Source organism: Grampus griseus (genome assembly GCF_964374135.1).
Source record: "Grampus griseus genome assembly, chromosome: 6".
NCBI classification, from domain to species: Eukaryota; Metazoa; Chordata; class Mammalia; order Artiodactyla; family Delphinidae; genus Grampus; species Grampus griseus.
In genome coordinates, this window is record NC_139000.1 from 105,232,390 (window position 1) to 105,244,959 (window position 12,570).

The 12,570-nt window shown below is 40.5% G+C and overlaps 1 protein-coding gene across 5 annotated transcripts in view; it reads left to right on the forward strand.

The window, feature by feature from the left end:
• The window catches only part of HMBOX1 (homeobox containing 1), a 179,311-nt gene that overhangs the window by 166,335 nt on the left and 406 nt on the right, over positions 1–12,570 (forward strand). For 2 of the 5 annotated variants that reach the window (XM_082656511.1, XM_082656509.1), the window contains 4 exons: positions 8,131–8,213; positions 9,823–9,918; positions 10,793–10,887; positions 11,094–11,165. In XM_082656511.1, coding sequence (XP_082512637.1) covers positions 8,131–8,213; positions 9,823–9,918; positions 10,793–10,887; positions 11,094–11,165 — 346 coding nt within the window. The remainder of the gene's footprint in view (positions 1–8,130; positions 8,214–9,822; positions 9,919–10,792; positions 10,888–11,093; positions 11,166–12,570) is intronic. The other 3 variants (XM_082656510.1, XM_082656512.1, XM_082656513.1) reach the window with 3 other exon arrangements.

Below are 12,570 nucleotides of genomic sequence, written 5' to 3' on the forward strand. Positions count from 1 at the left end.
ATTTTGTTGCTGAAGATCATTTAACACATAGATGCTCTCAGAGAGGAGATGGGACAATTAGGTTCCAAAGTATTTTAGTTTAATGTTACTCTCTTTCCTGCCCTCTACCCAGTAATTTTACTTAGTGATGAAGAAATGCACACTGGATTGTAGATAGTGAGCGCTGTATGACAATCCTGAAACCTTATTTTGAATTACTAAAATGGTGAGGTTTAAATATCTCTTCAGGAGGGACAGTTCACTTAAAGGCACAGAAGAAAAAAAAACAGTTCATTTACATGGCATTATCCCTTGCTTAGAGAGCCATTCCCTGCCTTCTATATGCTCACCAAGACACAATAGGAGAAACTTTCTGGCTGCAGTTTTTATAGACTTAGTGTTACTGAAATGAAGGTGCCTCAAGGACATTTCAATTTGTTACTAGCTTATGGTTTCTCATCTCATGTAAATTATTTTTCCACCTTTCATTTTAAGTCTTTGCTGTCAGGGTCTTGCAAAGCGATCATTTGGTTTCCCTCTGTGAAGATACTCACTGATCACTCAGCTGACAATGTCCTTTGTCTATAAAAGTGTAGTACCCTTAGGATTTATTTTATCACTCTTATATTACTACCTGTAGATTTCTGTTTGCATCTCTTTCCCTTTTTTGTTTTATAAAATGTCTAGGGCTATAAACATTCTTATATGGGACAGAAGAAGTATATTTCAGAAACAGGTCCCTTTTAGAGTCTTAGAACCAAGTTCTCCTACAATTTATCCACCTGGTAACAGCAGAAATATCTATTCCTTTGACATAACTTAAGCTTAAAATGCTTGAAGGTGAATAATGAATAGTGCGTACTGTTCCTAAAGCTGTCTCTTTTGGTGGTGGGGCAGGGAGGGGGTGCCTAAACCCAGGAAGCAAGGCTGTCTTGAATTTTTATTACCATCCTGAAATGTCTCTCTCACTCTTTTTTTTTTAAATTTATTTTTGGCTGCATTAGGTCTTTGTTGCTGCGTGTGGACTTTCTCTAGTTGTGGCGAGTGGGGGCTTCTCTTGTGGAGCTCGGGCTCTAGGCACGCAGGCTTCAGTAGTTGTGGCACGCGGGCTCAGTAGTTGTGACTCACAGGCTCTAGAGCGCAGGCTTAGTAGTTGTGGTGCACAGGCTTAGTTGCTCCACGGCATGTGGGATCTTCCCAGACTTAGGGCTCGAACCTGTGTCCCCTGCATTGGCAGGTGGATTCTTCACCACTGCACCACCGGGGAAGCCCCTGAAATGTCTCTAATCTCATCTTTCCTCTCTATTTCCATGCCTTAGCCTACTTCAGATCCTCTCCTCAGTTGTTACCACAGCTTCCTAACTGGCTTTTGCCTGTAGTATCACCAGAGATACTGTCCTACAAAGTAAGTTTGATCATATAATACCCCTGCTTAAAAACCTTTGCTTCCAGTTGCCAAAAAAGTCAAGTGCAAACTCTATCATACTCTTTAAAATCTGGACCCAATATTTTTCTTTAGTTTGATCCCCAGTCTCCCCATCTCATGTATATTTCGTCCACACTGAACTCCTCATTCTCGGAACATTTTAAGGTCTTTCATGACTCCCTTTCTTTTACATATTGCTTCCTCTGCCTTGGGTTATTTCACTTTATCCACCCTCTATGATCTGTCTTCAAGAAGCGTGCACAAATGTTGATTCCTCTCTACTCCCATATACTACATTCATACCACTAATACAGTCCATTTTACAGTGGACTTTATAATGTGTTTTGTTACATACATACATCCCCAGTGATTACACTGGGAGGCTTTGCATGGTTCATCTTTTGCCACTACTTTGCCAATTGCTTGGTATAAACTAGGACTCAGTCAACATTTGGGGGTGACTAAATGAATCATTAATTATGTCTAAATATCGAAGTCATTAGACCTATTTCCCAGCTTCATTGATAGTCTATTGGTTATGTATAGTTGAAAAATAAACACTATACTAATGGAACTGTATTCAGCTATATCTGAATATACCTAGAGAAGATGGTGTACAGTATGGTGAGGCCCCAAATAGCTTTCTCCTGAAAGAGGTATTCTTGGTTTCAGTAAAAGCCTTAACTGAAACCACTGTTTTCTGTTCTCATCTCTGTTTCCTACTTCCATTCATTCATTCTTTCATGTATCATTTATTCACCCATCTTTTGATCAGACACTTACTTACTGAATGTCTGTTACATGCCAAGCAGATTCCTTGGGCTTAGATAGCTCCTCTTGTAAGTAACTAGATAGAAACCGTAGTTATTATTTTCTTTGATTCAGCTTCCTTTGTTTTGACAATATCCAGAACACAGAGCACATGTGAAAAAGACATAGGGATTTTAGTTAACATTAAATTCAGATAAGTCAATAATGTGATGTGGTCCTGGGGTGACCATGTAATTTATTGTCTAAGTGGGATACTTTAGGGGAATGAGAGGGGGGTTTGTTAATAATCCAGGATAACAGCACTATTTCAGGCACACCCTACATATAATCCTTATAGTCTAATCAGATTGCATTACTAGTTGCCTTCTGTCTTCCAGGCACATCTTAGGTTTTTCTACCTTTATATTTTTGTCTTTACTGATAACTTTGCCCTTTCCTGTCCAATGCCTGGGGCCTCTGCATCCCGCAGAAGCCTGTCCAAATCAGTGAGCTTTGCCAGGTCAGCACAGTCCATAGAGATATCTCTCTAACCTGAATTTATTTACCGTATCATTTATATAGTTAATTAGCAGCTAGATGTATTCTGGTTTGTCACAGTTTTACTGTTTTGACCGTTTCTTTAACTCCTATTGTTTAACTTTTTTAAACCTGACGTCTGCAACTGAACTGTATATTGTTAAGGTCAGGGCCATGTTTTGAACTTACATCTACTCAAGTACATACTCATACTTACGTAATACTTATTTGTTGCATATTTTATTTCCTGGCCTACCTTTGTCTTTCGTAAAAACTCTTCCACTTTACATCAGTGCAGTGTGTCTGTCTGGAACCCCTCCCACCATGACCAAGAAGAAAGCTTTAAGAGCTTTGTAATTTTTTTGCAAAAAAATTTTAACTATTACATTTTAAACTTAAATATTTACCATGAAGTATCTTAAAATATATCATTTTATCAGTTTAGATTATACTATCGATATTTAATTAATATTTTTTAAACATTGAAACATTGCAAAAAGATGAAAAGTGGTGCTCACAGCCCAGTGTACACACCTCCAGCTGTGGTAGCACATTTTAATGAAAATTGAAATATTCAATAGCCCTACATTTCTTAATTATAAAAATAATAGGTCTTTAACAGAAAAGAAAGTATTAATTGCCAGGCTTAGAGATTTAGAACTATAGTTAGTGAATTATATTCTTGAGTCTTTAATTTGGAAGATGTTACCAATTTATTTTTATTCTGACTTTATTTTATATAGTTAAATCCTAAAAATACACATTAAATAAGATTTTAAAAAACTTTTAAACTCATTAATCATATATGCCACGAATCACTGCCAATTCTTATTTAACTTCTAGAAATACTACGGTTTTATTCTGTTAGTCACTAGAATGGCAATCACAAACCTAATATTTTCTAGCCGATCCAGATATACTTTCCAAACATAAATTGTTTATGGAGTTATATTAATCAGTAAACTAGTCCTTAATTGTCTGAATGTTTTCCCAAAGTTCTTTTATTAAAAAGAAATTTATGAAAATAGCATATGTTCATTTCAGAAATTCAACAGAGAAGTATACAAAGCAGAATGTGAAAACCGATCTTAATTACCACCAATATTTCCCTTTCTTCTACCCACCGCCCCCAGCATTCTTGCTCCCAGGAGATAATCATCACTTGTAACAGTTTAGTATGTACCCTTCAAGACCCTGTTGCAGTAACTCTATACCCTTGATGGTCAACAGTTCATTTACAGTGACATCCATTTCTTTTGGAGGCCCCTACACTGGGCTGGTGGGGACTTTTCCATTGTTACTGAGGAGCGCATATCATCAATGAGGAGTGCATGTGGGGATGAGTCAGACTTGGCACCCTGGCCTCAGGTGGCTTTCAGTGTAGTCAGAGAGGTGTACAGTGATAACTGTAATACAAGATGAAAAAGGTGTAAGAGAGGAACAGATGAAATGCTGTGGGATTCATGGGGTAAGGAAATTATTTACCTTTGAGGTGATATTTGAGCAATGCTGTGAGAGACAGACAAGATGGTTTGGGGGCAGGGAGGCAAAAAACAGATATACTGGTAGGAGAAAGGCACAGAGATGCAGGGGGTTGACAAGGCTATTCCATTTTCCTAGACTGTAGCATGCCTGTATGAGAGTAGCAGCAGATAAAGATGCAAAGGTAGTTTGGGGGAGAACTCTAAACACCTCTATAATAAATCTTGAAAAACTTTTGAACAGAAAAGTGGCATGACTAGAGATGTACATTAAGGAATATTAATCAGACATTAGAGGGAGTAGAGTGTCGGTCACAGGCTTTGCAGTAATTTGGAAGAGGAGTTACCACAATGAGGTGTAGTAGTAGCCATTGAGCTGTAGCTGAAACAGGAGCTCTAGGTCTTAGCAGCTACCATATTCCATCAAACCTAAGAAGGCTTTGACCGTATGACACACCTTTAGTTTATGTACTGGGGTGGGCGTGGGTGGAGGGAGGACACTGCCAGTTAATTTTCAGACACCACCAATTATAAGATGTACCTGATTTTAGAGATTATAATAATGAGGAAATGTGCATCATAAAATCAGTGAAATAGAGTAAATTGCATGTGCACAGGGAAAAGAAGGGGTATGCAAGAAAGAAAGGAGAGAGTTGAGAAAATGAAAGAGGGTGGGGGTGATGAGATCAAAGGCACAAGTGGAGAAGTAGACCTTGAAGAGGAGAATGCATCTTCCTCTGCCATGAGATGAAGAGAAGAATGTGCAGTGACTCAGAGACATGTAGAACTTGAGAAGCTAAAAACATTAAGCAAACCCATATTTAATAACCTCCATCTTGGTAAAAGAGGAGGCAAGGGCATCTGCGAAAAGAATGACGGTAGTGGGTTTGAGGGCTTGGGACTTCAGAGTGGAAAGGTTTCGGGTAAGTGGGGCACTAAAGATGGAGTATTAAAGACAGTTGGCTAGAAGGACAAAAAGCATTCCCAACAGAAATGAGGGGCCCAGTTAAGGTTGAAAAGCACAGATTTATAAAGAAACCAATTGGCCCTATTTTATGACTTTGTCCAGGAACACTTGGTACCCTGCGAGAAGGATGGAAGAAAACAAGAGGAAGGTGCTTTCTGCAGGGTGGGAAATTGGCTGGATAGGTATGGTGGAAGGACAGAAAAGCTGAATAATCAGAATTTCTCCTAAGCGATACAGTTGATTCGGCTTGCCATGGAGTTCAGGCTGAGAAATGAGAGGTAAGGCCAGAAGAAGAGTAATAGATGAACAGATTTTTAAAGTTGCAGTAGGGTTTTAAAGGATTCGAGATTATAAAGAAGGTGAAGAAAAAATTATTTTGGAGAGGTGGAGTAGGTGAGTGGAAGGTTGATTGGGGAATTTCAGATCATAGGGTTGAGTATTGAAGATACGTTATCGTTCTCAAACACAGATGGGAGTATATCTCTGTGTGGCCTGAAAACCTCTATTTCAGGGTGAAGTCTCTACTACTCATAGAACAGGCAGGGCTCATCACAGGCTGGCCCCATCCTACTCTTCCAGACTAGTGTCTCCTCATTGCTTCCCCATATTCTAACCACACTGAACTCTTCTCTATGCCCAGAATCCTCAAGGCTTTTATCTACCTTTTGCCTTTGCTCATGCTCTTTCCCTCGCATGAAATGTTCTTCCTTCTCTCCTCTGCCTTGCAAACTCCTGTTCATCTTCAAGACCTAACTCAGACGGCACTTCCTCTGCCAGGTCATTCAGCAACACTGAGCACACCTTCATCTGTGTGAACTCTGCTCTGTTCAGACATCCTATGGAATTTTATCACAAGTGTATTGATTTATATGTGTCTTCAGTAGATTATAAACTCCTTGAAGTCAGAAACTAATTCTCTTCTTTACCCACAGTGGATGCACATAACATTAGGTACTTAATATCTGCTTTTGTTGTCTTTGTTGTTGAATTTTAAATGCATGAGCTAATCCAGTGCTTCTTAAACATTAATGTGCATTCGAATCACCTGGAGATCTTGTTAACATTCGGATTCTGATTTAGTCTGAAGTGGGGTCTGGGATTCTGCCTTTCTAACAAGCTGCCAGGTGATGCCCGTGATGCTGGTTAATGGAAACTAATCCATAGTGTCTTTGCCCAAGTAAATAGCAGAAGTGGAGTAAAGATAAAGGTCAGTAGGAATGTGGAAGTGGAGCAGAGATTGGAAGAACTCTCAGTATGAACACGGAAGCCCTAAAAATGATAGCAGAATGTCACGTGGGAAGAGATGCTTAAAGCTTGGACTTAAGCAGGAGACCATTTGTGGAGGGTGGTAGTTGACAAGACTGGATGATCTCGTTCTATCACTTGTATTTTAGAAAAGGAAAGGCTGTTTGGTGATGGCAGCTGCTGTGTCAGGACTACGGTGAAGGATGGTCTCATGGAGAGGGCTTCAGGGGAAGGGAGTGGCATTGCAGAAGGCGGGTTTGGGGATTCACAGGAAGGGTTAGGGGCCTCCAGTGTTTATTCCCAGTAGAATGGCATTTTCACCAGTGCAGACAGAGGGTGAAGGAATGGGAAAGCTGCTTTCTGGGGGAAGGGAAGCCCCTGAGGAGATGAGAGGTACTAGAATTTAACAAGGAATCATTTCCTGATCTTAAGTTTCCAGGTTCAAAGCACAGAAATTCCCTTTTTCTTTTTTGTCTTTTATATATTTATTTATTTATATTTTATTTTTGGCTGCATTGGGTCTTCGTTGCTGCACGTGGGCTTTCTCTAGTTGCGGCGAGCGGGGGCTACTCTTTGTTGTGGTGTGTGGGCTTCTTATTACGGTGGCTTCTCGTTGCGGAGCACGGGCTCTAGGCGCGTGGGATTCAGTAATTGTGCATCGCAGGCTTAGTTGCTCTGCGGCACGTGGGAACTTCCTGGACCAGGGCTCGAACCCGTGTCCCCTGCACTGGCAGGCAGATTCTTAACCACTGCACCACCAAGGAAGTCCACTTTTTTTTTTTTTTAAACTCATAGATGACAGAAGAGGCAGTACTAATAAGCATTCTGTTCCCACATATAGTCTCACAGATCTGATAATGCTAGGGATGGGTTCAGTAAGCCTAATTTCTTTAAGTACTATTGTATAGAAGCAATATATGCTTTTCTAACATAGGGGAAAAGGCAAAAATAAATTTAGAAATGTTTAAATTTCCTCCTACGAATCCCCTTCTCCCACAAGGAGGTAATCCAGCTTGATGTGTACCCTTCCAGCTTTTATCCATGCAAATTTAAGTACACATAGACAGGAATTTTTCAAATTTCTTAACAGTACTTTTACATGCACATTATTCTACAGATTGTTTTTCGCACTTAGGACTGTGTCATAAACATCTCTCCAGGCCAATGGATAGTTTTTCTAGTAATTTTTAAATAGCTATGTATAAATGTAGATGTCCCATAATTTGTTCTGTCATTCTCCTACTGATGGGACAGTTGGGTAATTTCCAACTTTTGCTACTACAAACGTGACACGCAAAGAGAGTTCTGTTGTTACCAGTGCCTTAATAACAGAACTCTGTGATTTCCACCAGCCACCCATATCACAAGTAACTTTTTTTTTCAAGGACCTCTTTTAATGAAGCCTAGCAGTGGCCAGACCTGTACTATCCAATATAGAAGCCACTAGTCACATGTAGCTACTTACATTTAAATTTACTAAAATTAAATCAAATTAAAAATTCCCTTCCTCAACCACATCAGCTTCATTTCACGAGCTCAGCAGCCACATGTGAGTAGCGGCCACCCTATTGGACAGTACAGAACAGACCGTTTCCATCCTCACAGAAAATTCCATTGGACAGGCTGGACCAAACACTCTAATGTTACATCCTAAAGAAGAACATCTTTTTCAGTGGGCTGGTGTGTTAAGGAGAGCACAGTTTTTAAAAGTACAAACTTTGTGTCTTAATTGGTTGCCTCTGCAGTTACTTCAATGAGAATCAATACCCAGATGAAGCAAAAAGAGAAGAAATTGCAAATGCTTGCAACGCAGTTATACAGAAGCCAGGTAAGGTAGCAAGTGCTGCTTGGCTCTGCTGGAGCTCTCGGCTCAGGTCATCATTTGGGACCTAAGTCTCTTCCTCTCCCAACGGGGTGCTCTTGGCTCCATTCCTGCCATCCTCCTGTGGATGGCCACTCCCCTGTCCTGTTCAAACAGTGCTTCTTAGGGGGTGATCACGCTACTCCAAATCAAACTTCATGTGGGAATTCCCAGCGAGTGTCCTTGCTTGAGATACGCAACCTCGAAATTATTTTTTGTGAAGACTGTGTAGATTTCTTTTTCCAAAAATACAGCATAAATATGCCAATTTCAAAATAGTTTTAAAGTTTGGTATACTTAAGCAAGATTAGTTAATGAAATTATTAAGATAGGGTGTGTGGGTTTTTTTGGTGTTTTTACAACTGTTGAAAATTCTATAAGTCTGTCTTTCTGCTTGAAGAAAGAATTTTTTGGAGTTGGCTTCTTCCTCCTTCCTACATCGGGATGACTTCTTAGGTGGGAAAAAATGTAGGGTAATTCCATTCTGAAGTCCTGTTGTTCCTGTGCAAGTCCACAGAACCCCTGAAGCACTCATACATCTTTCCTTCCAACTGCTACAGTGCTCTTTCATGTTTTACAGGGTTTTTTTTTTTAACCAGAAACCATTCTCAGTTAAGATGATCCAGTTGATCTCCATTTGGCCAGTTACTTAGATTGGCTTAAAGGCTATATATATCAACAACACAAAAGTATCACTGTTTTATAATAATTAAATACTAATTTATCCCCCCCCTTAGTTAGAAGCCAGACTTTTAATAATCTAGAACATACAAGCTCAGCTACAGTGATACCTGTACCCTTATTTTACACAAGCCAAAAAGTCCCAGCCCTAAAGCTGTGCTGGAACTCAAACTCTTCGTGGAAAATACTTCACCCCCTTACCATCAAGGGCCTAACCTGTTTTCTGGTTTCTCCACCCAGTGTGGATTAAAAGCTGAATAAGGGAGGAGGGAAAGGTACAAGGTGGTTGCCATGTTGGTAAACATGGTGCTATCCATAAAACGTCACATTTGACAGCAAAGAAGAGAATACATTTAAAATGCAGTTTGAATTGTGCTATGTGTTCCAGCATAGTTACAATTACGGCTGGTCATAGTGATCTTAATCTTCAAGAAAACATGGATAGCATTCTCTGTCTTAAGACAGCAGGAAACTAGGTAATATAAGGCCTTAAAGATGTAAATAAACTTCAGCTATCTGGAAACTTGATAAAGAATAACATATTCATCTAGAATGATGCTGATCAAATGAAGCCTTCATATACAATCATGTGAACTTTGAACCCCTAGTGGACCGAATTCTTTAATGTAGTAATATTGGAATTCCCTAATATTGTGTGGTTTTCTGAATTCAAGCATTTTGTGTTATTAGTTGCTATTTGTATGTTTATTTATATGTTTATTCATTCAGTAATTGAGTCTGTACATAGTACTAGCTCATGCTAAAAAATATTACTTCTATATCTGTTATTCTGGCAAGAAATGCAATCAAAAGAACATTTTTAAAAAGAAAAGTAGTAACCCTTAAAACTAGTCTCGGATATAGATTATCTGAATTTTATTGCATGCATTCACAGGCAAAAAACTATCAGATCTGGAACGAGTTACCTCCCTGAAAGTGTATAATTGGTTTGCTAACAGACGGAAGGAGATCAAGAGGAGAGCCAATATCGGTAATGTATCAGGGAGGCTGCTGTCTCTTTTGAGGCAGTTATGGACGTTGCGTTTATTTTAAGAGTGACTTCCATTTAGAACTGCAGGTCTAAATGATCCTACCTCTTAAGCCTAATGAGACTTGCCCTTACGTTTTTCTTCATTGTAGTTTTAATAATGCGAAGTTAATATTAATTACACTATTTGTATTGTAATAAGAATGGCATTATTTCTGAAACTCATTGTTCTCAATATGCTAGAATCTAGAATGTCTCTGATCAGTTACTCCTGGGGTGCATATTAAAGATACTTGTAAGGGCTTGAGAGAGGGAGTGTGATACCCTTAGCGTCTTCGTTATTACTGAGCTATATGACCTAGATGTTAAGAAACATGTGATTAATAAAATTGGAATAAGAGAGTCTTAATATACAAGGAACCTAGTAAAAGGCGAGTTTTTTTTTTTTTTTAAAGAGAGAGCATTTAAGAAACATGAATTGATGAGATTGGGGTGGAGGGGTGGTTTTGAGCTTCTAAAATTGTGTTTCATTTATAAACGTACTTCCTTCCCCTTCATCGTTACAATTCTCAAGTGCTTTATAGAACCCCAAGACAGGAGAGCTGTTTAATTAGTTGGTAAGTATTTATGAAGCACCTAACAGTCAGCCACTCAAATGTACACGCATAGCAGCAGGGGCTCCAGAATGGGAAACGTGTTCCTCCCCTGACCTCTGTGCCGCCGAGTTCCATCTGTCTGCAATTTAAAAGAAACAAAACATAGAGAGGAGTCTAGGTTTTTGTTTAATTGCATTCTAATTTCCTCAATACAAACTCAGTGTTTAGACCATGATGGCGATGTAACAGATAATTTAGGGATCTATTTGCTTTTTTCGAAGAAGCAGCAATCCTGGAGAGTCATGGGATAGATGTACAGAGTCCCGGAGGCCATTCCAACAGTGATGACGTCGACGGAAATGACTACTCAGAGCAGGTGAGCAGCGGAGGGGAGGCTGCCGGATACAGGGTGGGTGGGACGGTGTGACAATTCCGTGGGTGCGTTTTGTACGGGGTGGGGGAGGGGAGGCAAGCGAATGTCCCTCCACTCGGCTCCTGTGTCTAGTTAGATTTTCGTGTAATTTGAAAGTGAATTTGTGAGAAATCGTTATTCACCCACATGGATTTATTGTCATATAACAGGATACTTGGCAAGTACGCAATGGGGAGGAGGAGGAGGGAAGAAGTTCAGAGGGAGGCAGAGAAGCAGAGAAGGTAGAAGAAGAGAGGAGGATCTGATCCAAACAAGCAAGTTCCACCGTCCACCACACACACACTCACTGTCCGAGAGACACTAGGGGCTGCGGGCAGCTGTGACCCTGCCTGGACACGTTCGGACCAGCACACAGTAGAAGGGCCCACCCACTTCGGCCCCGTTGCCGTGGGAACCCTCGTGCCGAGATAGTGGGTTCCTCCAGAGTCTCTGGCACATGGACACACACACCCTCTCATAAATGCATGTCTGCCCACCTCACCCTGACTTACTCTCCACTGCTTAGGGGGAAAATATATTTAATTGTAGCCACTGGATGGAATAATTCAGTAACTAAGAATGTGGGAATTTTCCCCCCACATATCTGTTGACAGAGTTCATTACATTTTTTATAGGATTTTAAACTCGTTCCATTTGGAATATGAAGAGAATGTACGGTCTCTTCTCCTAGGCCCCAACAGGAAAACATCTGCTCTTTCCTATTTGATGTACACCTTTACCTTGCCCCTCGGCCAGCTCTTTTAATAGAGTCCACTGTGGCCTTCTGCCGACCGCTTTGCAGCCCCTGTTTACTGGCTTGAGCATAGACACTGCCACTGCCAGGGTACCAGCAGTTCCATGCTGATCCCTACTTAAACTAAAGGCCAGCCTGCGCGAATGAGCACAGAATTTCCCTCTGAGGACTCCAAATCAGCGCTCCATGTTTCACTCAAGAGAATGTTGTGTGAGTCTAAGTGGAAACATTCCTGTTAGTTTTTAGTCTACCAATGTAGGTGGATCACTTCCACTTTTTCTCCCAGATGCCCTAAGGGCAACACATGCCATGCTATTTTTCGCCCAAAGGGACTCACCCTTTTCCAAAGCTTTTCGATGCAGAGTTCCCCTGAAGATGTGACAGGTGAGAAACTTACCCCTTGTGTGAAACACCATCATCTTCAGCGCCTGACGAACATCCTGCAGTGCCAGTTTCCTCCACAGCTGTATTGTTTAACACATCGGCGTTGCGGAGGGCGAGCTTCACACTCCCTCCAAGTAAGACACCTGCACTTCCCTTGCCCGGCTCCCTTACAGTGGGAGAGTGCCAGGTGACATTTTCTCGGGAAGCCATTTCCAGCAGTTACACTTTTGTCCTATTGTAATTGAGAGTTTGGGGTTTGGGTGGGGGGGTTGGTTTGTTTTTTACAAAAATGCATTTTTATCCGAAAGGTGTTGGTGTCTGTAGTTTTGTCTAGTCTTCTCAGTTGAGTAGAGAGATACTATGAATTCTGATAATCTGTTTGTAAGAGCACCAATCCAGAATTTAAGCTCACCTAGTTTGGCCTTCAGTAACTAGTGCTGTATTTGTTGCAAACTTGGAATGATCCAGGTTTGATCATCATCCCCAGCAATCTTTCTGATAGAAGGAAA